This window comes from Carassius gibelio, chromosome A16 (genome assembly GCF_023724105.1).
Source record: "Carassius gibelio isolate Cgi1373 ecotype wild population from Czech Republic chromosome A16, carGib1.2-hapl.c, whole genome shotgun sequence".
NCBI classification, from domain to species: domain Eukaryota; kingdom Metazoa; phylum Chordata; class Actinopteri; order Cypriniformes; family Cyprinidae; genus Carassius; species Carassius gibelio.
The window spans coordinates 6130351-6158036 of NC_068386.1; the positions used below are offsets into that span (position 1 = coordinate 6130351).

Here is a 27686-nt window from a genome sequence, read left to right on the forward strand (position 1 = left end):
TTTATTTATTTATATACGTGTGTGTGTGTGTGTGTGTGTGTGTGTGTATGTGTGTGAGCTATATATAATGGGTTCACATACTGTTATTACACAAACCAAAACTGAATATCCTCTCAACTATAACAACTATCAAAACTTTGTCTGATGTAATGCATGATGATCTAAAGTGAAGGCAAATAATGTGAAATGAGCTCCTGTTGTAGGGGAATACAAGCATATGTCATAAGATCACAGTGCTATTAAAAGTCACTATAGACACCTTCAAGCCTATTAGGCCTGATTCTGGTGCATTATGGTTGACTTTTACAGCTCACCATCGCCTCCATTCTGTGATGTCATTTAGGCAAATCAGAGGTTGTGGCATTTTAATCAGAGATACCTATAGACAAAACCAGGCAACAGTTAGCATTATACTGTATTATAAACATGGTTTTGCTTACAATTTTGGACTAGTTTTTGTTTTATTTAATGCGTGTGTTCATCATAGATGTAAACTGAGCATCACATGCAAGTGAATTTGTGCCACATTGTACTCTGCTGTCTTGTTTTCATCACTTTTCTTCAGTTTAGTAGTAATTTCAGGTAGTAATTTGTAGTAATGCACTAAATACCTATGGCAAAATGGTTGCAATAACAAATGAAACCATGGTTTTAAACACTCCGAGCAGTACTGTTTGTTGTTTTTTGATGTTTTACTCTTTTGCATTGTGAAGGTCATTACATCAAATCATGTAAGTCTTTTGTTTAGCCAGGATCCTATGCAAATCTGAGAGAAAATGAAGCATTTTGAAAGTCAAATGTTTCTAAACTAAAATAATGCCAAAGAGTTGATTTTTAGAGAGAAGAAGAGTACTGACCAAGACATCAGGTAAGAGATTTTGTCGCAGTTAAAAGTGTTAAGGTCAGAATATAGCAGATTATTTCTGTAGATAATTGTTTGAGTTCTGAAATATCTTCTTTAAACAGCGTACATTATCTGCAAAGAATATATATAAATATATATATATATATATATATATATATACATACATACATACATACATACATACATACACACAAATAGTTGGCTTGTGCTGAGAAATTATGTAAAAATACATTTCTTTGTCTTGGCTGGTTTTTATTATGATTATTATTATCTTTAGATATCTTTACAAGATATTTTCGACATTCTGAGGTTTCAGAAAATCTTTTTTTGTCATCAGTTTAAATCACTTTATTCTAATGAGTTGCTTTATTATGGTATTCTGTGTTGAATGTAATTAAAACATCCATCTATACACATTAATAAGTTCCAAAATATATTTAGCAATCATTTTTTTCCATGTGGTTTTTGTCTGTTCTTTCAACACTAGTGCACAGAGAAAGTCAAAGCAAGTTAAATCCATAATCATGCTTGTCTTTCTGCTCCTCACATCAATGTTTCACCAAGGTAAGGGAAGAACTTTTACTATATCTAGGACAGCGATTTGGATAAAAACAAATAAATGTGAATGTAACTTATGATAACTAATGGTTTCCCCCAAATTGGGTTGTTTTTGTAGTTTTTGTGGGCAATATTGTTGTCTCTCCTGAAAATTTTTGAGAACCACATGTTATCTGGGTTGCAGTTTAGCCATTTTCAAACTGATGTGTGACTGATCTCATTCTCTGAACACTTTTATTTAAGGTCTTACAGTAGTGGGCTATGGAGACAACTTCATCACTGCCTTTCCAGAGAACATTGGTTTCTTCTATCCGTCTGGTACCATGAACTATCTAAAAGTCACGGCCCTTCATAACAGCACTAGCTTCACAGTCTTCTACAATGGCACACAGCAAGAGCAATATATTCCAAATCCAGGACAGACCATGAGTGTTGTGTTGCCAAAGTCTGCAGAAATATATCAGCTAGGCTCCTCGTTTTTATCTGTCAGAATTACCAGTGACAAAAACATCACAGTGGTTTCTATAAGTCAACGGGAAGGCAGCATCCAGTCCCATGTCGTCCAGCCAACTGTAAATCTTGGCACAAATTATTTGATCCCTTTGCTGGATTACCCAGGGTATCTTGAATCTTTCAACCTACCTATGCTAGACAGTACAACGAGATACAGCTCATTCAAGTTACTCATAATCAATGCGGTCCACAGTCAAAACAGTGTCACTATAGTCAAGCAAACATCAGCATCAGATATTCGAAATGAGACCTTCAGTATGGATCCCTACCAGCTGGTCCAGTTTCAGACCAACGGTTCTGTTTTGAGGGTCAAATCGAGCAAAGAAATCGCTGTGATGTTGACCCACCCATGTGTAGAGACTGAGAGCTGTAACTGTAACATGGTAATAAATCAGATTCTTCCCTCACAGTTTCAGGGTCGGAGCTTTATCGTACCTTCCATCTTCAACAGTTCTGAGACCAAATTACTTATGCTGTCAGAAAACACCTCCTCGCTATTTCACAATGGTAACCAGCTACAGGCTACTCCCTCAACGCTTCTGCCAATTTCAGACCTGCAGAAATCCCAGCTGATAAATGCAACAGAGCAAGTGTCCCTTAGGCTTTTCAGTCCGGGCGTCATTGTGGAGTTGATCCCAGAAACCATGTTTTTTGCTTGCTTCCTGCTGCAATTTTCTTCAACAAATGGCAAGGCATTGGTGATCGCTCAAACAGACAGCAAAGATGATGTGCGCACACATAATGGTTTGCTCTCAGCATCTGACTGGACTGCAATCGCTGGCACAAACTACTCTTCAGTTGTTGTAACCATACAAGATCAAATTGCCACAATCTGGCATCCAACATCAAGGATTGGCGTTTATATGCTGGAAGATATGTCGGCAAATGTAATGTTTGGAGGCCCGGCTATACCAATCAATGCAAAACCAGGTAAAAGATCTAATTTGAAACAAATATCAATCTATCTATCTGTCTGAATTTGGATGGTGCAAAACCCTGGTGAAAGGCAAAAGGTAAAAATCTGTTTATTTATTCATGCATTTAGATCTTCATGGCTGTGTGTTAGTACCTGGGGCATTTGCAATCGGAAAGGACACTCTGACTTGGAAGAAGTCTCGTGAGTACTGCATGATTAATGGAAATCAGTTTGCCTGTCCTGTAACTAAATCTGTGCTTAAGGACATGGCTGATAACCTGACCAAAGAGGATGGGGATGGCTGGATCGGTCTCCGCCGCAGTTTACTAACTACAGACTGGTACTGGCAGGAGGAGTATGAGTCCCCAAACTCTGTCAATTACGTTCACTGGAAAGACGGGCATCCACTGGGCATTTTGAAGGGCTTATGTACTTCAGTGTCCCTTGATCCTAAAAATGATTTCAAATGGCAAAGTGCACGCTGCTGTGATAAAAAGAAGCCAATCTGCTACAAAAGGCCAGTTTACCTCAATCCTTCACAACAACTGTTGGTAACTTACATTTAGTGCTTGTTAGTAATGCTATTCTTTAGGTTAATTAAGTTTATATTGTTATAACAACCTGCATTTGTGAGCTGTATTTTTAATGATTGCAATGTTATATTAGGTTTAATTTTATATTGCTACATGGTAAGATTATATTAAGCAGTTGTGTTGATATTTGAATTAAACAGTTTTTCAATTTACCATTGAAAGACATTGACTTAGATGGAAGCAGGATGTAGATCAGGAAGTTATGAATGCCACATCAACAATAAAATGTATATCATTAATAAAATGAACAAAATATTATAATCAACATGCAACCTTAATTTGTTGTATATAACAAATTGTGTATATAACAAAATAAATTTGTATAAAGCATGACATTTAGTGTCAATCTTGAGATATGATGCATTGGGTTTTTTTTTTATGCATGCAGTCCTTATTTGTGCCTTATTAATTTATATTCATTGCTGTCATACAGTGTAAAGTAGCTCTGTTTGCTTAAACCTATACCATCTACATTTATGCTTATAACTTAAAACTACATATAACTAATTACTAAAACTACATATTAAATTAAAACTAACTAAATATTGGATTAAATTAATAAATTCATTTTCATAAAATAGGAAATTTCATCAGTAACTTGAAAATCTGCTAACTTGAAAATAATTTATGATTACTTGTATAACACATTATGTTTTGATAATCTTCACTAGAGGCAGTGTTGAGTACTTTTTGTGAAAATTATGCATTCTTCTTAATGCAAATTCTCATTGACCAAGCCTGGTGTGGGTATTTATAAAAGCACTAATCCGTTGGAAAGCCACTTTACAAATATGCATGTAAACCAGCTATATGACATACTGTATTTAGGCTACTGATGGCTGAATAGTGAAGATCAGGATTTTGTCCTTTTGCTGTGTTTCATTGGTGTTGATGTTATGATCAGTGGTGTCGCTAGACCATTTTTTTACTTGGACACGAACGACGAACCCCAGTAAAATATTAGGGTAAGATGGGCAAAGATGCCTTCTTGAAGAACAATGTGCATTTACTTTTAAACTGTAACAGATTCATATATAAATTTAAGATGATCATGCATTGGGTTATTAAAGGCAGGGTAGGTGATTTGGTTAAAAAAAAAATTGTCATGTTGGTTAAAGTCTCTTCACATCCTGATAGCAATCACTAAATTAAGTGGTTTTTATTGTAGGCTATTTATATAGTCTGTGGAAGGTGTAGGGCCATAAATGTAAGTCCAATCATAAAGGCTGTCATACCTGCCTGTTAATGTATGTATTTGCATTCCTCCAATTTGCCTACCCTATACTTTAAGGGAAAGACAGAATCCAGGTAAAAGAACAAAGATCACATTTTTTATGAGAAATTTGATAAATTAACCTCAAAACTGTTTCAACCGACTAAATCTCAAAAATTGTTGCTGATATTCAGATAAAATGACAAAATTAAAAATAGACTACTGTCTATTAGTCACAAATTACGATTGAAAAATGATTTTCTTTCTAATGTTTGATTTACACTATTGACCCAAGTGGCAACATCACCTATATTTGGCTGCTTCAGAAGAAAAGTTCACCCAAAATTATAATTCTGTTGTGGATCCAAAGATGTATAAGTTTCCTTTTGCTGTTGAATCCAAAACAATATATTTGGAGCAATACTGGTAACTTGTCTTTATGGTTATGAACATTCTAAATTCACTATAAATTCAAAATATCTTCTTTTATGAAATTATGTTTAGAACAACTTGAGGCTGAGTAAATGATGAACTTATATAGTCTATAAGTTGTTTAGAATCAGATATACAGATATATCAGATATAGAGAAAGAATCCCTATTTAACTATTCGGTCAAATGTGTTTATGAAAAGTTATAAATTGTTCGGGATTCCCATTTCACTCAAGACAGTTTTGCATTACATTGGACCGGCTGTGACAAGTTCCTAATTTTGAACGCATGGTGGCGCTGTGTCCTAATAAATGACGTTCTGAGCTTTTGTGGCAGTAAGTAATAGCAGTAATGTAAAAATACATGATTTTGATTAGTAATTTGACATCTTAAAGGGATTCTCGTGCCATGTGGTCATTGCTTGAGCTTCCCTATTAAAGCAAAACGAAATATTTCATAAATGCAATATAAGTGATAAATAAAGTAAAAAAAAAAAAAAAATCAATAGACAGAATCGATAACTTAAATAATTATGTTACAGTTTAGGCCAACAAGATGAGCTATTTGCACTTAGTGCTCGTGCCCATGCCCATCATGCCCATTAGATAATCCGGCTCTGAAAACTACACTTCCCATGAACATGTGCGGCACTTTACGGCATATCGTCACATTATCGGCAGTGTGCGCAACACGCTGTAACATTTGGATTGTGTGAATTGTAGAATAACTTTATAATTTCGTAAACTGTATAGTTTTGTTTGTAGTTAACCCAGTATTTAAAAAAGACTGTTGAATCTCAGCGGCCGCAGTTTATTCATATGGATCGACAAAAACCCGTAGTTTTTAGAAAAACGGCTGCAGACATCTAAACTGCTTAGCCAGATTGCTACTTTAGTAAAGGTAAGTTTGGAATACATTTAATGTGCCGCTCTCAATAATAATGCTGTTTTCGAATTATTAAATGTATATTTGAAAAAGAGAACACTTTTAAAATCACTTACCCCAAGCTGTCTTTTATGAAAATCACCCTTCTTCAAGAATACACTGCGACTAAAAAAAAAATATTTATGATTTTTTTTTTTTTATTGGACCAATTTACAAAGTAGTTGGTAAAGATATAATACACTTTACAAACTGGGCTTATACTGGTAGAGTATAAATATTTTTTGATGGGATGTTTTTGCAAAACAAACACTGTCATTATTTGCCTTTTGTCTTTTTTAAGTTCCACAGGTAAAGGCTACGTGACATGGAGAACTACAGAAAAGCACGCACGGTTGAGCAGCCCTCCCTGTGTCCGTTCCCTGACCTCCCCAGCAGCACTCCAGAAATTCGAGTGAAGGATGGCAGCAAAATCCGAAACCTCTTGAGGTTTGCTTTAAGTCGCATGGAGGAGAAAACAGCCTCTGCAGATCATCTAGGCCCTCATGAAGGTTCAGGGGTGAGGGCTGGTCTGGGGGAGAATCTGTGCCGCCAAATCATGTTCACAGGTGTGGGTCAGAGTGTGGCTAAAGCCATCACATGCGTGGAGATAATGAAACGGCGTGTACACAGCCTACACCAGCTCACCAAACTGGTCTATTGCACAGTTCAGGAGGTCTGGGAGCCCCTAGAGCCTGAGGCCGGGTTTGAAAGTCTCACAGTCAGCAGAAATGTACCCAGTGTATGGGTTCTGCTCTCCAGAGACTCACTTGATAAGGACCAGCCGGGTTACCAAGCTCCAGGTTCTTTTGATGCTTTGTGGGCTCAGGCTCTCAAAGAGGAAGCAGCTACTCCGAAACACGGACAGAGAAGGAAGCGGGGTGGAATAGGTGCTGGAAGGACAGACGGGGCTGGGAGAGGAAAGGGTCCACGCAAGCACCCGGGTAGACCTGGAGAACCACGTAAACCTTTAGGTCATGCTGGGGGTGGGCAGAATTGAATCAGTGTTGCATCTTCCCGACAAAGCTTGGTTCATATTCAGTATCTTCCCCTTTGAAGTGCCATATCTTGAGAATGTCTGTCATTAAAATGGGAGTTTTAAAGTATATGTAATGGCAAGTCCCTTAAAATAAGATTCTGTCTTTATTTATTCACCCTTAAATAATTCTGTTAATAAATGAGACTGACTACAGAAAAGCCTCACTCTAAATTTCCCCATATATTGTGCCAAAGAGACAATCATTTTTATACATCAGCATGTTTTTTTCAGTTAAAATATCTAACTGGACACATAACTATTCATAGGTTTAGTTTTTTTTTTTGAGATATCTTGATTATATATGCTGATGTTTTTCAGTATATATTGTTAAAAAATTGTGTTAGAAAAGTACATATGGGTCACACAACAGGTGGATTTTTGTATTGCTGCTTGAGGAAGAAATTCTAACCTCAAAGCAAACAAACACTATATACACTTGATATTTGTTTCATATTTTTGCAGATTTGATTAATAGAGTAAGTCCCAGCTTAGGGTTTCATATCAGAAAAATGAAAATATGTAATGTTTTCCACAAACCTCTCTATTGTTTTATGCAAAGGAAAGGAAATTGTGCATTTTGAATACCAAATATGTCTTTGCAGAAAATACACAAATGTGGCCTTGTAGGGCTGTTACCAAACACCAATGTTTTTTTTAAAATGGCACAGCTCAGAAAGTCTAAAAGCATGCAGATGTTGTCTTGGGTGTTGTTTTGTTTATATATAATTCAGATGAAAAATAGATGTTGTTTAATCAGATTTTAGGCATATCTGCAGCAGAGGAGAACGTGAGTCAAAACTCGAAAAAATTTTCAAACTTTCCCTACACAGGCTGCTTGTCAGAGTAAAGTGCAAAGATAGTGAACACTTGAGAGAATTAAGGAGTTTTATGTAATATACTCATTAAGAAATTTCTACTTTGTAAAATTCAGAAAAAAAACTTCAAACAATATAATTGAGGGTTGTGATGCGTATATATATATATATATATATGTGTCCCTGGAGCACAAAACCAGTCTTTAGTGTCAGTTTTTCAAAATTGAGATCTATACATCATCTGAAAGCTGAATATAAAAGCTTTGATTTGATAGGACAATATTTGTCTGAGAACTATTTTTGAAAACCTGGAATCTGAAGGTGCAAACAAAATCAAAATACTGAGAAAATTGCTTTCAAAGTTGTTCAAATGAATTCTTAGCAATGCATATTACTAATCAAAAATTAAGTTTTGATATATTTATCCTAGGAAACAAAATATCTTCATGGAACATGATCTTTACTTAATATCCTAATGATTTTTGGCATAAAAGAAAAATCAACAATTAAAAAAAAAAGAAAAATGTTTTACCCATACAATGTTTTATTGGCTATTGCTAAAAAGCAACTTATGATTGGTTTTGTGGTCCAGGGTCATTTAAACAATTATCATTTCGGTTTCTGATGAAATTGTAACACTGTTTAATGTTGAGGACCATTGACTGTTTTGGAACTGAATTATTTTGAGTGAATAAAGTGTCGTATGAAGGATTTGGTGAATATCCAGATCTGTAATATGAAACTTGTTGACACAAGACACAAACCTTTCTAGAATCGTATGCAAAATGAGATGGGGAGAAGAGAGAAGACTCTTTGAATGTCAAATGTTCTTTTACTGAATATACAGTGAACACACGGCTTATTCTGTTCAGATAGAGGAAGAGTGCTGGCCACGGTAAGGTAGGATGATTTATCGATTGAGTCAGTGAAGCAAACTATCTCATTCATTCATTCATGTTTGAATTAGCTAAAGCTTGTCAATATTTCAGAATGTTCTCCTTAAAAGTGATCATCGGGATGCAGGCATAGCATTCATCAATATTTAGAGAAGTATTTTTCTTTAGAATAGAATTTTTCTAATCTAAACTTAAGCAGAACAATTTATTTATAGTCTTTATAGAACGTTATAAAATCTGTAGAAATGTAGAATTGAAGCAAATGACAACTTCAGCATATGCATTTATCTGAAAGAATAAAAAAAAATTAACAGCCTCTTAGATATTATTTGTTTGTAGTATTTACTGCACTTTGTATGAAATCCTAAAACCTTTTAGTATTTAATGTGTGACTACTCAATGTAGGGCTGCTCAACACAATTGAATAGGCTGAAGAGTAAACTATTAATGTTGTTCTTCATCAGGATTATGTTTCCTAAATTCTTGATAGTTATAGTTTAAAAAAATAAAAATATTTTTTTTTCTTGTTGTGAAATGTTAATTTAATCGTTTCAGTGCCACTAATGGCATTAGTGTCAGTATATGCAGTTCTGTATATAATGTATGTATTGGAAATAAACTAATGCCTTTGCTCAACAAGGATGCCTTAAACCGATGCATTACAAAAAGTATATTTTTCAAATATATGCTATTCTTTTAAACTTTATATACATCAAAAACATTTCTCAAAGGATCATGTGACACTGAAGAATGAAGTATGGCTGGAGAAATTCCAGTTTGCTTAGAAATAAATTATATTTTAAAATATATTAAGACAGAAAACGGTAATCTATAAATTATAATGTTTCCAAATATTACTTTGTATCATATTTATTCTCCTACCCCGACACAAAAAGAGCAACTTCAAATGAAAGACAGACCATATTGAAAGCAGGTATTTTACATAGTCTTGTTTGACTAACTGTAAGAAGAGCTTCATCGGTGGAAAATATGGTTTACTGTTGTTTGCATGTGCATTTTGTATAATAAACACTAGATCAACTAAACGTTTATAAAAATAATGTTATTTACTATTTTTATTTTTTATTTTTGGCAGCTTAATGCACAGCAGCTGAAACCAACTTAACACAAGGTGGAGCTGCATATGCAAAATCTGCAGTCATGTTGGCTGTTCTTGTGACCATTTTGATGTTTAGTCAAGGTAAATAATGCATATAGACATCTCTTAAGTTCTTAATGATTTAATATAATTACTAGGGATGCACCAATAACAATTCAAGACACCAAACATTTTGAACTCCGGAAGATGTTTTTTTGTTTTATTAAATTGATTGTGCTTAAGTTATATCATTAAAATTGCTATTATAAATGATGCAATTGACCATCTTTTTATTGTTTATGTAAAAATATTTGGTGTTCTCAAATTGGTCGAATTTTCAAAGTGCAATTATGCCAATATATTCAGAATACTGTTGATTATATTGATACCAGATACAAGTAATTAACCTGTTGGTGCATCTGTAGTGATTATCACTGGCTGAAATGAGTTTGAAATTTGAAACAAACATGATTTAGACTGTTGAACATTCACAGGACTTTCAGTGGAAAATTGTGGGACGAGTTTCATCACTGCATTCCCCGAGAATATTGCATTTTATTATCGAAAGACCTTTAACCTATTCAAAATCACTGCCCTTCACCCAAACACTATGGTTAATGTCACCTATATGGCCAGCGGCAACCTCACCACAAATGCAAGTCTCGCAGTTGGAACCGTTTGGACTTTGAATTTGACGAAGGAAGTTGAAGAATCCCAGTTCCTGTATTCCAATAAGACGTTTCGAATCACCAGTGATAAAAACATCACAGTGGTTTCTGTGAGTGGATGGAAGGGGAGATTCCAGTCTCACGTTGTCCAGCCTGAACAAAATCTGGGAAGTGTGTATCATGTTCCCTCTCTCAATTACACCAAGATAGCTGCGTCCTTTAACCTTACGATGACATCATATGTCAGATTCCTCCCTTTTAGGCTGATGATTATAAATGCAGTGGACGAGGAAAACAGTGTCACCATCAAATGGGTAGATGAAAGCGGTGAGAGCCAAGAAGATGAAATAGTGCTTCATCCTTACAATCTTTACCAGATTCAGATTAATGAGACGGTGAGAGAAATCAATGCAGATGATAAAGTGGCTGTGATTCTGACCCATCCGTGTTTTGACAGCAAAAACTGCTCATGCAACATGATTCTGAACCAGCTCCAACCGTTTGTGTTAAATGAAAGTATGGACAGATTCCCCATGCCCCCTCTCTTCAGTCCCAAACAGCTACTTGTGACAACAAATAAACCCTTCAAGGTCTGTCAGGGTTCTTTAACTGCTTGCACTGATGTTTGGGTGCAAAATTTTTCAGACATCCTGCCATTATTACCAAATTTTACGAACGGGACCTCACTTATTTCTACTTCCATGCATGTTTCCCTCCAATTAGTCAGACCTGGGCTCATTCTAGACCTCATTCCGGTAAGCATGTTCTCTGGGTGCTATCTGGTAGATTTTAATTCCTCAAGCAGTGGAGTCTTGGTGATTGCTAATACATCCAGCACTAATGATGTGCGAATGAACAATCAGCCTTTGCCTCCATACATCATCTGGAACGTTATGAATGGCACAGAGTACTCCTGGGCTGTAGTGATGGGACAAAGGATAAGCACAATCTGGCATCCTTTTGCAAGGATTGGTGTATATATGTTTGAAGGCTTGGAGTCTAACAATACCTATTGGAGTGCTGCAACAGTTATAAATAGGGACCCAGGTTAGTGTTCATGTTGAAACAATTGTGTTGTTTAACCATAATTATATTCTACACATATTTGCTACTGTATTTATATCTAAGGGATACCCTAATGCACGGCTATCTGTCCCTTTAAAACCAGAAATTTGATGTCAGCGCTATTTCATCTCTGTTTCATTTAAAGAAGGCAGATAGCCGTGCATTATCCCTTACATGATATAATATTATATATAAATGTTTATTGCATACATGTATTAAATATATACATGTATGTGTATGTATTTATATATATACATAAAATAAATAACAAAATAATATAATTTTTTTTTTTTTTTTAAACAATTATGAATAGTACTAACTGAAAATGTGTTTGCTTGTGTTTAGACCGTTATGGCTGTCTGGTGTCTCCGGAGATGTTTGTACTTGGTAAAGAAGAAACGAACTGGTCAATGTCCCGTAAGTACTGCTTGGAAAATGCTGATCTGTTTGCCAGGCTCAACAATATGAGCAACCAGGATAAGATGGTCTCAAACATGACGGATGAAGACCCCACGGAGGGCTGGATCAGTCTGCGCCGCAGCCTGTACACAACAGACTGGTACTGGGAAAACAAGGACAGTTTCTCACCCAATGTGAACTTCACTAACTGGGACAACGGACAGCCTGAAAGGCCGGAGAAAGGCTTGTGTGCCTCAGTTTCCCTAGATCCCAAAAAGAACTTCAAGTGGAAGAGTGCTCGCTGCTGTTCTAATAAGAAACCAATTTGCTATATAAGACCAAAACACCTCACTCTTTCAGATATTTTGTAATAAGCAGATGTCTTAATTACAATACTTGTAAAGGGACCTCCAAAATGTTTTTTTTTTTTTTTTTTGCTTTCATAAGTGTGTGTAACGATCAGTATAGATTGGTTTAATTACCATACACTACATTTATCTGTCTATACATAGTAACTGTCTATACATTAGACTAGATTTAGAAAATCTGTTGGGCAATGAAACTGATTTAGCAATGTAATTAACAGTGAAAGAAGAACTTGTATTGCAGACTTTTTAGGTTAAATAAGACTATTACAGTTAGTAAGTGGAGATGTATTTTGAGGTGTATCCAGGCTTAGATTTAGAATGTTAAAATAGATTATTAAAGAATGCTAACAGAACCACGAGTCCTGTTGAAGCTTTTTTATTTAAAAAATTATAAGCATAAGCTTTATTTGATATACATTTTTAGACATTTATTTTAAAAATCTTTAGTTATAAAATGGTACTGCAAGAGTCAAGTTGCAAAAAAGTTCAAGCTGACTTCAAAATCTAAATCTAAGATTTGAATCCACACTACTGGTCTTTCTTTGAATGATTCATTGGTGCATGTTATTTAAGAAAATAAAAAAGCGATGTTTGTTACTGTTTTTCTTTTGGGTTTTGCGGAATAAAATTAACCATGTTGACCTGAACCATCAGTTGAGAAGACAAAAAATGCTTATGATGTTTTTTGAGTAGTGGTGGAAATAAATATAATGAGTCTTTATGTACTGGTGCAGATCCCAGGTAAAGGCAGAAAATTATGTAAATAAATATATATATTTTCCAACCCCCTGCCTTTTAAAAAAAAATTTTTTAATTCATTTGCACAACTTATTTGACAGATGAATGCACAAAGATGAAGATTTTTATATTTTTCAGTTAATTACTATATTAGTATGTCACTCTGTGTTAAAATATCCAGTCAGATCAGACAAAGACGGGCATCACTTCAGAAGAAATCCTTTGTATTTTTTAACAACACACATTGGACAAGAAACGGCTTTGAGTACAGAGTGTTCTGATTATGTGAGCATGACATCTGTGTCTTTTCAGTGCTCCACGCTGCTAGCTTTGATGCTAAACCTCCTCTTGATCACCCAAGCTCCCAAACCCAGAGCCAAAAGCAGCTATGTACCCAACGCCAGAGCAAGAAGTTGCACCAAGAGCGAGAAAGAGCTCTTTAGGGTTGACCTCTCTGGACTTTGGGGGCAAAAGATTGAGCATGGCTTGATCCTTCTCCAAAGAATTTGAAGCTGTACAGATGTGCTGTCGTCCAGGTTTGACGTCCAGCAGCTGGCCTGAAGCACGGAATTGCCCGGTAGTGTCCTGAGAAAGAGGGAATGAAGTATCTCCCTTCTGAACATCAGGAAGAGGGGAACCCTGAACATGACAAATGGTTTTGAAGCCAGATGCTTCCAAACCCTTAGCTGACAAACTCAGGATTCGTGGTGCAGTTAATAATGAGCAACATAAAAAATAGCCTGTCAGAATGTAACAGTTGCCTCGCTTTTAGAAATTTGGAATTTGAATTGTATAGGCCAAACCCTATTGAAATTTGAATTGGTATGATTGGAATAACAGGAAGTGAAATATACAAAATTGCAACAGTGCTCTGCAGGAATAAGTTAAATTTAAATAAGGTCTTGTCTTGAAAAAGCTATGCAGAATGGAAACTCAAAAACTCACTAGTCCACTTTCACATACTCATTGTGTTTACACTCATGCTCTTTCAAACTATTCTAACTGGATTATTTAAATAGATTTTGAAAGCCTGGTGATGACCTTTAAGTCATGTGACCATGGTGTGGTTTGTTTATAGCTTTTTACTTCTACTGATTTTGGTTAGCCTTCAGAATTAATGAACGTTGTGCTCATTTGTGAAGGTTATCTTGAACAAAACGTGTAAGAATCATAAACTCTTTTACACAAAGCTTATTTTCTGTAATAATCAAAAAGCCAGGAGAAATATCCTGTTGGGTTTTTGTCAGTGGAAAAAGGGTGATAGAAATTTCTGGGTTGGCTTACAAAACTATCTCTGCAGTGCTCTATTTAGAGAAATCAACAGCCACTCAGAGAAACAATGTGCTCTTCCTTCAAACAGATTTGTCCATAAGGCCTAAAATGTTCAGGTCTTTTTAAATGTAATTCACACAAAGCTTTATCAATCCTTCATTAAATTGTGTCTTGACAAACTTAAATTTTTCAGTTAACAATTAAGCTGTATATAATAATATATTATGTATATAATTGTATAATAAAATATGATATAATATAATATTATGTATATAAATGTATAATAAAATATAATTTGTAATTTTAAGCCAAAATGCAATTCTGCATAGATGTGTATCTATCTATCTATCTATCTATCTATCTATCTATCTATCTATCTATCTATCTATCTATCTATCTATCTATCTATCTATCTATCTATAACAAAAAAATCAAATGACACAAATATTGGCGCGCTACTTTAACTATAACTTTACTATAACTTTAGTTAAATAATTTAAGAAGTACAAGAAACTTAAGAGTGACAAGAACCCTGATAAAGATTTCACCATGTGATTCTACCATAAGCAATTCATTGTGAGAAACATATTATTTTTGGAGCAGGGCCTTTCAGAGGAACCTACCTGCACAGACCAGTTCGCTTTTTGGAAATGCAAGTAGACAGTTCCTTATTTTCGTCATTACTTACCATCTTGTTTAGTCACAATACCTTCACTTAAACTTTTCCGTCTGTGAGATCCCGGAACGTTCTGTCTGAAGATGCAGGATTATGTGTTTGGTTTGCTTTCTTTTATTTGTAGTCTAAAAGGTAATATATTATATTTTACATTTTAAAAGCAAGAATGTTACTAATTATACACTGCAAAAAAATAACTACTAAATGACTACAACTGCTAAAAACTATGATTAACTCCAAAATTTGAGTTTTTAGGCTATTTTTTAACGACTTGTAATGTTATCATATTATATATTGTTCTGTTCTCATCCGCAGGCCTATCATGTTCATCATGGACCATGAAAGTACCAGAACAGGTCAATGGCACATTGGGACAAAATGTGATTCTCCCTTGCATCTTCACACACCCAATTCAAAATACTTACACCGGTCACATCAATGTTAAATGGATGCAGGGCAACAAACAAGAACCCATTTTTAAATGCATGCTTCACAACAAGACAAATGCACAAAACAACTGTAATTATCTAAAATCATCAGAGCGACTCTCGCTTCAAGGTAACCCCACAAAAGGAGACATCTCCTTAAGAATCAATCATTTACAGTTTACCGATGCCTCACAGTACACCTGTAGGGTGGAGCTGGATTATGGTCAATTTGAGAAACACACAACGTTTAATGTCAACGGTAAGATTTACACAGCATTTGTATTAACACACAAATAAACAGCAACCCAGAAAGTATTTGGATGCTTTTGGACACCTAACTTGGGGTGCGTTTCCCAAAACCATGGTTGCAACCAGTTGGTTGGCAATGGGAAATTGCATTGCAACCAACAAAGTTGCTAACTTAGATAGAAACCATGGTTTTGGGAAACGCACCCTTGGATAGTTCACCCAAAAATTTAAATTCTGTCATTATTTACTCATGCTCAAGACTACATTTTATACATTTATTATGCATTTTAATTGCAGTTTAAAGTGTCTGAATACTTTTTGGGACCACTGCATTGTATAGATAAAATTACAGATTTTTTTTGGGATTTTCAACTGTAGCTCCGGCAAAAATTCTCAGCCTATCCTTGGATTTAGAGGTTCTGGGTATGATGGTGAAATGCATTGCCCAAGGGAATCCGCTTCCAGAATTTAAATGGACCTCCTCATCTGGACCACTAGAAAACGTTCCAATCAAAACTGACCATACAAACTTCATAGTCATCAGCTCAGTTCCACACTCTGAGCAGGATGTGTACACTTGCCAAACTGTGAACTCTCTGGGCCAGGATCAGAAAACATTTCCATCAAACGATTCAAATTGTCTTGGTCTGAAGGTGACGACTGGCATTCTGGGGTGTTTGCTGCTGCTCGGGCTTGTGCCATTCATTTTGGATGCGCTGAAAAGAAGTAAGTGCTTGATTATTTTTTGTGCATTTTTTAATAAAAAATTGTTATGTGCAAATTCTAATATGCTGTATGTGTTGTTATTTCCACACACACACAAAAAAAGGACAAAGTGCACAGACAAGCATGCTACAGTAAGATTGCTTGCCATTCGTTTAAACTGGAAACTGAAATAGTACATCTTTATTATATTTTAATGTGACTCAATATTTTTTTCATTTTCAGGGATATAGGTGTACAGAGGGTTAAACCCTCCATATATCATGCTAATGAGAAAATTTATGCCAATATCAGCACTTGTCCAGTTGGTGAGTAATGATTAATAAAATCTATATATTTGTCCATTATATTTTCATACAGTACTAATACATATATATTATTCTTTCTAGGTCCTGAACAAGGTGATGTCTGCTCAACTGGGGCATTGAGAGAGGGGGGAAAGGTGATTCCCAATACCCCAAAAAATAGGCCCCCAGGTCCCCCGCCGGACACTGGCGAAAAGTGAAGGGTGAGGATTCTTTTACTATTGGTTTAACTTTGTAATTGCATTGTCTTATTTAAAGGTCAGCTAATTTAATAACACTAACAAAACACTGAAAGAAGATATAAGATATGAAGAAACAACTTGCATTCAATTAATTTTTTTTTATTTATTATTTTTTTTTACATTTCTTTATTGTTTTTTCTTTCTGTAAATCTCCCGCTTCACCACATCCCAAAGCTGCTCTATTGGATTGAGATCTGAACAACATTGGGCGCTAAGTGAAATAAATAGATAAAAAAATTAATTAATCAATAAAATTTACCACAAAACCGAAAAGACCGAGGTATATATTTGATATCACAAATTGGCCAAAAAATGCAGAGATATGATTTTTTTCGCCCAGTCCTAATACATACATACATGCATATATATAAATATAAATAAATACATATATATATATATATATATATATATATATATATATATATATATATATATATATAAATAAATATTTTAATTCAACATAAGAAATACAAATAAATAGTGAAATATTAAATCAATTATTTATAAGAAACAATACTCTGAATATAAACCAAACGTGCCAGTAGGTGGCGGGAAATCCCTTTCTTAAGCAAGTCATTCAATTATTCATTCAATCGATTCTTTCAAACGGCTGATTCATTCAGAAACGAAGCAAGTAACTGCCTTTACGAATGATTCACTCTATTCATTTAAAAACAGTGTTTGTTATATTAACACATGCAGAAAATAAAGAATTATTTTAGCAAATAGCTTGCTCCATAAATTCAGTTCAACAGCATTAAGGTAAAGAAGGTCAACTTTATCTCTCTCGACTAAATCTACACTTGCATTTTAGTAGTTCTTGCTCCTTTCAAGCAATGAATGCACGTCTTTGATTGAGGGCAATTTCAAAAGCTGCCAATATTACATTTTAAAACCAGTTAGGGCTATAGAAATGCATCATAGTATTTATAAGTAAATGTCCATATTATGCGTTGCCCCCCCCCCTCCCACACACACACACACACACACACACACACACACACACACACACACACGCACACGCACACGCACACACACACACACGCGCACACAGCTACGTTAACACTTGTTATCACGTGGTATCTGTTTCTTTTCTAGGCGCTGATCCAGATGGACCAATCACATTTGTGTTTGATTACTGTATGATCATTTTTAAAAATGAATGTATTTAAGATTTGTATGGTGCTTTTTGCTTCGTATTTCAGAGATATGTAATTATAGACAATATGTTTAAAAATAATATTATATTTTGATGTATAAATGTTTTCAAAGCTTTGAATGCATAGTTTTGGATTCACGCTTTGAGCCTCCACAAGCCCATGCGTGGACGATGCTGTTTCATTTCCTGTGTCTTCTTCGGTCACTCTGTTGTGGTTGTCGCTTCCCCTGACTCAGCTGCTGGTTAAATGTGACCGGTTTTAAAGAAATATTATCTTAATTCTAAAGTTACTCAAATATTATATACCAGAATGTCTAACTCTTTTGTTCTTACTACTACTACAACCACAACAACATCCACCTCGAATGGAGGATTTTGCAACATCGGTTATGCGCGTTCATTTCAAGGATTACTGAAAATCGGCCAAGTGGTAAGAATAGTTAAACACATTTATTTTATGAAGCAAACGTAGACAAATAAATAGAATCCTTAATTTAGGGAAGATAGATGGTTTAAAGATTGTAACTGACTGTTTTACACCACGACGATACATTGACCGACTAACTGAACTCTTCACTAAACTTTCCATGAATAGGCTAACGTAACATTAATTATGCACTAACAATGCAGGATACAGTAATCAGTGCATTTGTTTACAACAGCAAGTTTAATATTTCTTTTGGGGAAACGTTGGACAGGACAAACGTCTTCGAGAAGTTACACATGATTTTCAATGCTCAAAAATGCTGAAATGTAATGTTACTGTAACATAATATTACTGAATGAATATGATAATAATTCGGTATCAAAACGTATAATCTTATTTATCTTGGGTAGCCTACTTCATCAGTTCAACAGGAAACAACAGAGTCCACAACAAAATGCCTTTGTGTGTGTGTGTGTTTGCATAAATTACTCAATCTCTGCAAAAGCTGTTTATTCTGAAGTGAGAATCCATCATATTTTAAGATTAAAATCGGTCTCATTGTACTGGGACACATGACATCACAGAGTAAAGGGCGTAACATTTCTTTCACACATTTGAGGCATTTGGCCCATCACAACACAGTGGATAGCTGGCCAATCAGAAAGGCGGGGACTAGAGGAACAACAACAATGTACAATATTTGGAAAATAAAGTTTTTTGAACCTTAACCTGCAAAAACACTGCATTACACCAAATACACAACATAATGTTATTTTTAGCAACGTCATATGACCCCTTGAGATATTTTTATGCATAACTGCAACTTTCCACTGCACTGTTTATGAATACTAATAACTATACTAATACTTATATTAATAATTTGCTTATGTACAAACTTTACATTATTTGGAAAATAAAGTTTTTTGAACCTTAATCTGCAAACACACTGCATTACACCAAATACACAACATAATGTTATTTTTAGCAACGTCATATGACCCCTTGAGATATTTTTATGCATAAATGCAACTTTCCACTGCACTGTTCATGAATACTAATAATTATACTAATACTTATATTAATAATTTGCTTATGTACAAACCAAAGATGAAGTGGATTATTTTGAAGTAGCACTTTTTTTTGTACATGTGTTACACTATTAAAATGTTTTTTGGACAGTGCCATGGTATTCTTTAAAGCATATAAATCTGCAATAATGCAATTCTTTAAAGTATTTTAATACCATGGTTTGTGAACATGGTAATTATTCAGTACCTAAGCATTATCCTGTGACATCATCTCTGTACTGCTGCATGAGGGGGGTTGCATCCTCAAAATAAAGAAATGAAATACTGTCTTTGGGGTTTCAGGGTTTGGTTTTTTGGTGTGTAAAAGGTGATGACAGGCAATGATAATTTGTTAAGACTCACACACCCCAGGTGGCTACTTAAATGGTTGCAGTGATGAAAGAAATTTAGAGAATTTTGCACAGCAACATGTGGCCATGTGGAAAAAAGAGTGCTCAACACAAAACCCACCAAACCCAAAGATTATAATTTCACCAGAAAAAGATAGAGGATAAAATAGAAGATAAGTGGTTTGACAACAGAATTAAACAAGAAACTGTTTCAGAAGGAAACACCAGTGTTGACAGGAAGAGAAACTTTTTAGAATTTGCATACATTATTTAACACTTCTTTGCAACAACAATTCATACTGAAGTGGGAAATGATATCATATTTTGAACTCTAAGATTAATATAACCCTAAACAAATATGACTGCAAAACTTAAAATAGCAGGGGAGTGCAGGGCACAAAGTAACGTAGAGTTAGTGGTTACACACATGGTTTGAATATTTCCACACATGCTAGCATAAAAAAACTTATGATATTTACTAGTTGCCATGTCAACCCTATATAGAGAAAAAACTGTGCCAAAATTCCAAAGTCTTTTGAAGATATCGCTGAACATTTATTTTACCATAGTAAAAGTTAATTTATGGCTTAAAGGGGGGTGAAATGCTATGTCATGCATACTGAGTTTTTTACACTGTTGAAGAGTCGGATTCCCATGCTAAACATGGACAAAGTTTCAAAAATTAAGTTGTACGTTTGAAGGAGTATTTCTGTTCCAAGAATACTCCTCCGGTTTGCCACAAGTTTCGGAAAGTTTTTTTTGAGTATGGCTCTGTGTGACGTTAGATGGAGCGGAATTTCCTTATATGCGTCCTGAGGCACTTCTGCCGGAAGAGCGCGCGGTCCCGTATAGCAGAGCAATGAGAGCACAACAGACTTCACTGATCAGAGCGAGAGCGTCGCGAAAAGTCAAAAAAAAAGTGTGTTTTTGGTTGCCAGGGCAAGACAACCCTGCACAGATTACCAAAAGAGAAACAGTATTAAGGGACCAGTGGATGGAGTTTATTTTTACAGAGCATCAACGGAGTTGTGCAAGTGTTTTTGTTTGTTCCCTGCATTTCGAAGATGCTTGTTTTACAAACAAAGCCCAGTTTGACGACGGATTTGCATATCGTTTATTTCTTAAGGATGATGCAATCCCATGCCGGAGACCCGGGTTCGAGCCCCGCTCGGAGCGAGTCGTTGCTGCTGCTGCTCTCGTTCAGTTTCAGCCTCGGGATCTGATTCTGGATCATAAATAAATGGCTGAATCTGTTAGCCATGGTTTGTTTTGGATGTTTTTTTCCTCACGGTAATGTCACAGCTTCCACATGCTCTCAACGCAAAAGCCTATTCGCGCTCGTGATTCTTTAGCTCCGCCCACACGTCACGCCTCCAGTCGGTCGTGTTTTTCCGGGAAAAATAGGTACAGACTATCTTTCTCTTATGAATATAATAAAACTAAAGACTTTTTGGAGTTATGAAGGATGCAGTACTACTCTATAGGTACTCAAGATTAACAGGATATTGAGTGAAAACAAGCATTTCACCCAGTTGTTACAATTACAATGTGCTTTTCTATGGCATTAGCGATGTAATTTACACTATTTACTTGAATAATTTTAATTAGAAACCATGAGGATTATGTGAATACAAACTGACAGTCAATGTTTATTTGCACAGAAGTGTATTAATTGAAGAAATGTAAAGCATTTAAACTCATTTTTGTGGGCCATCCCAATCATGGTTTCAATTTGTTCATTGTCAAACTCCAAAACCAGATTATTTTTGAATTCTTAAAAAACACCATTGTTTTATTTAAAAAAGTTAATCATTTTATTTTATTGACAATTTTTTTGTTTGTCTTGTATATTATTTTCATTTGATCAGATATTTTACCTGTCATATAAAGAAAAAAATAATAAATATAAAAAAATTTATACACTGTAATTCTAAAACAAGGCGAAGTATTTGTACTAGACAAGTGTAAAATGACTGTGAAAAAAAAATTATACCATGAACCCCATGTGGATTTACACAAACTAGGAAAGTCAAAAAGTGTTACACTGTGCCCGCTCTCCCCTAATACTAGAGCAATATTATTGTTTTGACTTTATTATTTTGAAAATATTAATCATGCTTATATATATATATATATATATATATATATATATATATATATATATATATATATATATATTTATTTATTTATTTATTTATTTATTTATTTATTTTTTTGTTGATTTATAATGTTTATGTTACACTAAGAAGAAATAATTGCATTTTTTATAATTTATTTAAAAAAAAAAAAAAATTTTACGTTTTAACATTCTTATTTCTTAAATATGTTTTTCAATTAAATTTTTTTATATTAAATAAAAAGTTATTAAAAACAGCTACTTAAAATATCAGAAGTATAACAATTATTACTAATATTACTAAAGAAATTAACAGAAACTTCTTTACTTCTAGTTGAACAAGGACTTGTTTTATTTATTGAGTTTAATTATCTTGTTGAAATCTTACTTAAATTAATCCAAAGTTTAACTGAGGAAAAGCATCGCTGCATTTTTCTATGTGTCAAAATAAAATATTAGTATTTGCTGTGAAGTGCACAAGGAATATTTAAATAAAATTTCCTACCTCTAATTTTGCAGGTGATCCTCCTGATTGCTTTCCTTTGTGTGTACTGTGAGGATCGGCGGATTGAATACTCTGCCTTCAACTACTTTGAGGTGGTCACTGCATGGTTTCTCATCATCTTCTCAGTCTTCTTCCTCATGCATTTGTTTCGACTTCAAAGCAAGATCACATGCATCAACTGGATATTGGCGGTAAGTGGTCACAGTTCACTAACGCACCTTCTCACCAAAGATCATAGGTGTCTGTTGTCATCTTTTAAAAAGTTAATGCTGCTTTTTCATCTCAAAATTGGCTCTTTATTTTTTTTCAGGAGTTTTTACATTATGCTGTGGGAGGAATCCTGGTCTTTATCGCCTCAATAGTTGTAGCCGTGAAGAGTTATGAGGTCTCAGCTTTGATTGCTGGATCTGTGAGTGTCTTTTTATGATTGCAATATGTGCAGTGCATGCTGCTGACTGGCCAGGGAAATGCACAAAGCTTTCTTGTGTAGGGATGAGAAAGCAGAAAATTATATTCTGTTATTTGCCAGTGCGTATGCAATTCTTATAAAAGGTTTTTAGGCATCATAAGCAAATGATATTTCATGTTTATTACTAAAATGTATGATTATAGAATGTTGTTAATATGTTACTAATTCCTATTTGTACATAAATGCAGGTGTTTGGCTTTATAGCTACTTTTCTTATTGCAATCAGCATATGGACTTCTTACAAGGTCACATGTGGCTCTCAACCAACTGGTGAGTCTGACCCTGTTTTAACCATGCAATTTCTAAAATATGGAAGCTGTGAACACATTTTAAAGGAATAAAAATGTAAAATTGAAATTTGCTGAAAATTTACCCTGGAGCCATCAAAGATGTAGATGGGAATTTGTGGTTGCACTTTATTTTACAGTACGTGTACATACATGTACTTATAGTGTACTTACAGTGTATTTATCTAAGAAAGTTCTGGTAACACAAGGTAACTACAATGGTGTAGGGTTAGGTTCAGGGTTAGTACCTAGTTATTACATAGTTATTGTAATTACTATAATAAGTACACAGTATGTACATGAGGAACAGGACTGTAAAATAAAGTGCTACCAAATTTGTTTACTGGAACAGATTTGAAAAATGTATTACATCACATTACATCATCATCACCAGTGGATCCTCTGGGTGCCATCAGAATGAGAATTCAAACAGCTGATTAAAAACATCCAGCGCCGCCGCTCCCACCACGCGCATCACGCACTGTGCGTAAGGCACCAAGTGCTGAGGGGGCACCAAAATTAGCCTAATGATTTTTTTTTTTTTTAAATGCCGGTATTATTTCATTAGCCTATACAAATATTAGGCTCATTTTAGCCATGTAAATGTAACAAAAAAGTGGGAACAAGAAAGATATTTAATAATTGCTCTAGTCTAGTCCGGTCTAGTCTAGAAAGTACGAGAAATGTGCTGCATGTGCGTGCTGCTGCTAATCGTAATGCGCCTCGAACTTGCTGACGTTAATAATGTTAGCATCAGCAAACTATATTATCATAACTTATAATGTAAAGACGTGTTTCCACGCGACTGGAGGTCTCGCGGCACGGTAGACGCAAATTCTCCTCATTTGCGCATCTAGTTACAAGAGATTCTGAGTTATGAAAAGGACCATTTCAAGCTGATAGCAACCGGCTTTTGTGGTGGAAAATTGGCAGTAATACCCCCACCTTGCGCAGCTGTAGCCTACCTGAGTGTCCTGGGACATCAGTGCGGTCGGAGCGCGTCTTCTCAACAGCTGGACATATACTATAGTGAATAAAAAACGCTCTTCTCTGGACCCCGAAATTTTCATGCCAATAAATAAGAAATATTGCTGACTTGAGTGTTTCCAGCTCTCTCTTTACGTTCGTCCGTTTATTGACGTTGAAAAAGGAAACGTCTTTTTTTTTAGACATGGAAAATCGATTTTACAATCGATTCAATGAACACTTATGTCTTAAAAATCGAAAATGATTTTTTCACAAAAGTGACAGCCCTAGTACTTATTAAAGATTATTTAATTTAATTTGTTCAAAGTGACATTGAATTTGCAAAAAAAAAAAAAAAAAGTCTGGATTATTTTGATATTTTTTTTATTTTGATATTCTGTTGACTGTTTAGCCTACAAAGTCAGCAAAGCTATGAAGATTTTCTTTCTCTTTTTAGTGTTCTTAAGTTTAATACTGTGATGCTGCTATTGTGTGTTATTAGTATTTAGTTATGTTTGGTAATAAAAAGTTAAACTGGCAAAAACAAACTTTTTTTTTTTTTCGGGGTCGGGGTGGGGGGCATCATAAAGGAATTATGCTTAGGGCACCAAAATGGCTGGCAGCGGCAATGAAAACATCACAATAATCCACATAACTCCAGTTCAACCATTAACGTCAGAAATCATTATTATGGGTTGTGAACTTGTATTTTAGCTGGAAGCAACAGTTTGAGGTTAAAAATGTCAATGAATAGATTAATGTATTTATTAAAAATACCCAGTTTTTCACTTCACAAGACATGGAGTCTCAAATGGAGTCATTTGATCTCTCAATCTGACGGCACCCATTCACTGCAGAAGGTCCACTGGTGACCAAGTAATGTAATTCTAAATTTCTCCAAATTTGTTCTAATAAAGAAACAAACTTAGCTACGTCTTTGATGGCCTAAGGGTGAGTAAAGTTTTAGAAAATATGAACTAGGGTGAACTATTCCTTTAACAGAAAGGACCTGTTGAATTTCATTGCATAATTTCTCTGCTAATTCTCTCTTGAAGGTGCTGTAGTGTAACCGGGTGGAAGAAACCCAGTCTTATCAGCTGGAAGTAGCAAGAGCAATTCTCAGTGTGTTCTGGAGAGATGATGAGTTCTTTAAGGACATTAATGGGACATTTTTGGTTGTTTTTGAAGGTGATGTATGCTTTTAAGAGTGGATTTCTTCATCAAAACTTTATTGCCTCAGTGAACTTAATCGGCTGGGATCAAACTCCGAATTTTCCAGGAGTAAGACTGGTTTATTATAAGAGTGGAGTTTTGATATACTTGTCAACAATGTCTGAATGAGAATGTTTACATTATTTATTTGACAGTATATTGTGTGACCCGGATTTGATTCAGTGCCTATGATCAAAGAATATTTTAATTGAAATTAAGTCTTTGAGAAGAACTGATGCTGACATACAGTATTATTATTACTATTATTACATGAATTGAAGTGTATTTTTGCTTTTCCCAGTATCTCTATATATGATTTTATGATATGCAAATGTAAAGTTTGAAGAATGTATGTTTGGCTTTCTAAATGTACGTCCTTTTTTATACACTGGTATCCTTTGTTGTGTATGTTGTGTTGTGTCTACATTGATTCAAAATCATAATTTGAATCAGAACAAGACTTTTACTCATCCTCATGTCATTCCAAACCTGTATGACTTGCTTTCTTCTTTGGAAACCAAAAGAGGATACTTTGAAGCATGTTGGTAACCAACAGCTAGCCTCTTTTGATCATACTATGGAAGTCAATGGGAACCAAAATGTTATCATGTTATGGCTGCAACGCCAGAGCTCACATTCTGCCATGTCACCCCCAGGGAAACCATCTCTGAGCTCACAGTCAGCCCTATCATGGCTGACTTCCATAGTATGATAGCAGGGTTACTCTGCCTGCTCTGTCATGGCCAGGTGGTCTCTCCATGTCTCTGCTCTGCAATGGCCTCCTGACCTGTAGTGGACTTATAGTTTGCAGGCTTCATCTTGGTCACGAGCTCCGCTCTGGTCACCTGGCCCACCGGCTCCTCCGTGGTGGTCATCTGCTTGCTCCCTGCCATGGTGGTCTTCGCCTCTGCTCTGGTCTCCAGGCCTGCCATTGCCCAATGGTCCAGGTCCTCCACTGCTCCATTGCCCTGGTCTACCACAATTCCACGATGCTGGTCCACAACTGTACCACGAACCTCTGCTCCACTGTCCAGCACTGTTACCCTTAGAGGGGGGAATATGTTTCCATTCTTGTGATCCTGCTATTGGTTCCTTTGTTTTATGTGTCATGTTCTGATTGGTTGTCTAGTTCATTTGTCCTGTTCTCATTGGTTGGATTGTGTCATGTTCATGTAATCCACTGTTTGGTGAGTTCATGTTTTTGCCAAGCCAAATTTTGTTCATTGTGTTTCTGCTCACTTTTGGGTTTTATTAACTTCAAATGGGTTCTCATTCAACTTGCCTTCAGTGGACATTCATTATAATTATACATCATAATATTTGTTGTATTGTCTTTATGCTGATTTAAAACAAATGCATTACAAAAAAGGAATGTCTGGATGCATTACAGTAATGAGGATTCTAGGGGCAAATTCGTATTAAAATGACATTATAATGCAATGCAACCCTTAATGGTCAACGGGCTTCATGTAATTTTATATAGTTTCTTTTGGTTTTAGGATGAAATATGACCTCAACAAGTTTTTGTGTAATATCCTACCACTGTTTAGTCAGACTGACTTTAATGTAGCAAAATGATGGGGTTTATTAATCACACCACCCATTAATATGAATTTTTTTAGATATCTTGCAGAACTACTTAACACTGAGTGACGCACAATGCTCACTACTTATGGTTACAGAAAGAGGTTGTTGTTGTGCAAGAACTACAGGAAACCCATGACCTCTATCAGGGGAGGTGCCTCCAAAGTAGAAAGAAGGAAATACAGTGACGTGCTAGATCACTTATGGGTTGTTTTATCTCTACTGCATTGTGAAAGAAAACTCAATTTCTTGCGGATAAATGAAGCCATTATTTACGGAGGGAGTGAAATGGAGCGAGCTGCCATATTGGAGAGAATCCATCCTAGAATTCCAGCTAATCTGGAAACATGTCTCATGCACAACAGAACCTCTCCTTAAGGCTCTGTTTAGAGTACAGCTGAAGTAAATGGCACTTTGGTAACTGATTGTGTTCACAAGAACACTGAAATTCCCAAACAAACAGGAAAAAGAGGAACATGATTGGAATGCAGTAGAGGAAGAAATGTACTACATTTCTCACAGCTGTTGGTCATCCTTTTCGGAAGTGCAATG

At 35.3% G+C, this 27686-nt stretch overlaps 5 protein-coding genes across 6 annotated transcripts; all 5 read left to right on the top strand.

Moving 5' to 3' along the window:
• The first annotated feature begins 30 nt into the window (after positions 1 to 30).
• On the top strand, positions 31 to 3796 carry LOC128031001 (IgGFc-binding protein-like). Its single transcript, XM_052619167.1, has 4 exons — positions 31 to 868; positions 1353 to 1429; positions 1667 to 2866; positions 2982 to 3796. Exons 2-4 carry the CDS (start codon positions 1390 to 1392, stop codon positions 3416 to 3418), a joined length of 1677 nt encoding a protein of 558 aa, XP_052475127.1. The 5' UTR covers positions 31 to 868; positions 1353 to 1389; the 3' UTR covers positions 3419 to 3796.
• A 1927-nt stretch (positions 3797 to 5723) lies between these two features.
• On the top strand, positions 5724 to 7207 carry LOC128030045 (ribonuclease P protein subunit p25-like protein). The gene is made up of 2 exons (XM_052617516.1): positions 5724 to 5989; positions 6315 to 7207. The coding sequence occupies exon 2, from the start codon at positions 6339 to 6341 to the stop codon at positions 7008 to 7010; it is 672 nt and encodes a 223-aa protein (XP_052473476.1). The 5' UTR covers positions 5724 to 5989; positions 6315 to 6338; the 3' UTR covers positions 7011 to 7207.
• A 2647-nt stretch (positions 7208 to 9854) lies between these two features.
• LOC128031143 (uncharacterized) lies at positions 9855 to 13293 on the top strand. Its single transcript, XM_052619383.1, has 3 exons — positions 9855 to 9961; positions 10354 to 11574; positions 11938 to 13293. Exons 1-3 carry the CDS (start codon positions 9922 to 9924, stop codon positions 12360 to 12362), a joined length of 1686 nt encoding a protein of 561 aa, XP_052475343.1. The 5' UTR covers positions 9855 to 9921; the 3' UTR covers positions 12363 to 13293.
• A 1785-nt stretch (positions 13294 to 15078) lies between these two features.
• Positions 15079 to 18229, top strand: siglec15l (sialic acid binding Ig-like lectin 15, like). Of its 2 annotated transcripts, none has more exons than XM_052619430.1 (7): positions 15079 to 15177; positions 15361 to 15732; positions 16101 to 16448; positions 16552 to 16579; positions 16671 to 16753; positions 16835 to 16953; positions 18091 to 18229. In XM_052619430.1, exons 1-6 carry the CDS (start codon positions 15129 to 15131, stop codon positions 16948 to 16950), a joined length of 996 nt encoding a protein of 331 aa, XP_052475390.1. In that variant the 5' UTR covers positions 15079 to 15128; the 3' UTR covers positions 16951 to 16953; positions 18091 to 18229. The 2 variants fall into 2 exon arrangements, with proteins under 2 accessions (XP_052475390.1, XP_052475391.1); XM_052619431.1 differs by having other exon boundaries at positions 15361 to 15603.
• A 97-nt stretch (positions 18230 to 18326) lies between these two features.
• LOC128031181 (CKLF-like MARVEL transmembrane domain-containing protein 7) lies at positions 18327 to 26995 on the top strand. Its single transcript, XM_052619432.1, has 5 exons — positions 18327 to 18581; positions 22631 to 22807; positions 22927 to 23025; positions 23274 to 23355; positions 25394 to 26995. The coding sequence occupies exons 1-5, from the start codon at positions 18462 to 18464 to the stop codon at positions 25405 to 25407; spliced, it is 492 nt and encodes a 163-aa protein (XP_052475392.1). The 5' UTR covers positions 18327 to 18461; the 3' UTR covers positions 25408 to 26995.
• Positions 26996 to 27686: the final 691 nt, after the last annotated feature.

Excerpts from the sequence above, each read along its gene's own strand:
- LOC128031001 (XM_052619167.1), top strand. The coding sequence starts at position 1,390 with ATGCTTGTCTTTCTGCTCCTCACATCAATGTTTCACCAAG. Across the intron at positions 1,430-1,666 it reads CACATCAATGTTTCACCAAG|GTCTTACAGTAGTGGGCTAT; the intron begins GTAAGGGAAGAA and ends CTTTTATTTAAG. Across the intron at positions 2,867-2,981 it reads ACCAATCAATGCAAAACCAG|ATCTTCATGGCTGTGTGTTA; the intron begins GTAAAAGATCTA and ends TCATGCATTTAG.
- LOC128030045 (XM_052617516.1), top strand. The coding sequence starts at position 6,339 with ATGGAGAACTACAGAAAAGCACGCACGGTTGAGCAGCCCTCCCTGTGT.
- LOC128031143 (XM_052619383.1), top strand. The coding sequence starts at position 9,922 with ATGTTGGCTGTTCTTGTGACCATTTTGATGTTTAGTCAAG. Across the intron at positions 9,962-10,353 it reads CATTTTGATGTTTAGTCAAG|GACTTTCAGTGGAAAATTGT; the intron begins GTAAATAATGCA and ends GAACATTCACAG. Across the intron at positions 11,575-11,937 it reads AGTTATAAATAGGGACCCAG|ACCGTTATGGCTGTCTGGTG; the intron begins GTTAGTGTTCAT and ends GCTTGTGTTTAG.
- siglec15l (XM_052619430.1), top strand. The coding sequence starts at position 15,129 with ATGCAGGATTATGTGTTTGGTTTGCTTTCTTTTATTTGTAGTCTAAAA. Across the intron at positions 15,178-15,360 it reads TTTTATTTGTAGTCTAAAAG|GCCTATCATGTTCATCATGG; the intron begins GTAATATATTAT and ends TCTCATCCGCAG. Across the intron at positions 15,733-16,100 it reads CACAACGTTTAATGTCAACG|CTCCGGCAAAAATTCTCAGC; the intron begins GTAAGATTTACA and ends TTTCAACTGTAG.
- LOC128031181 (XM_052619432.1), top strand. The coding sequence starts at position 18,462 with ATGTCTAACTCTTTTGTTCTTACTACTACTACAACCACAACAACATCC. Across the intron at positions 18,582-22,630 it reads TACTGAAAATCGGCCAAGTG|GTGATCCTCCTGATTGCTTT; the intron begins GTAAGAATAGTT and ends CTAATTTTGCAG. Across the intron at positions 22,808-22,926 it reads GCATCAACTGGATATTGGCG|GAGTTTTTACATTATGCTGT; the intron begins GTAAGTGGTCAC and ends ATTTTTTTTCAG.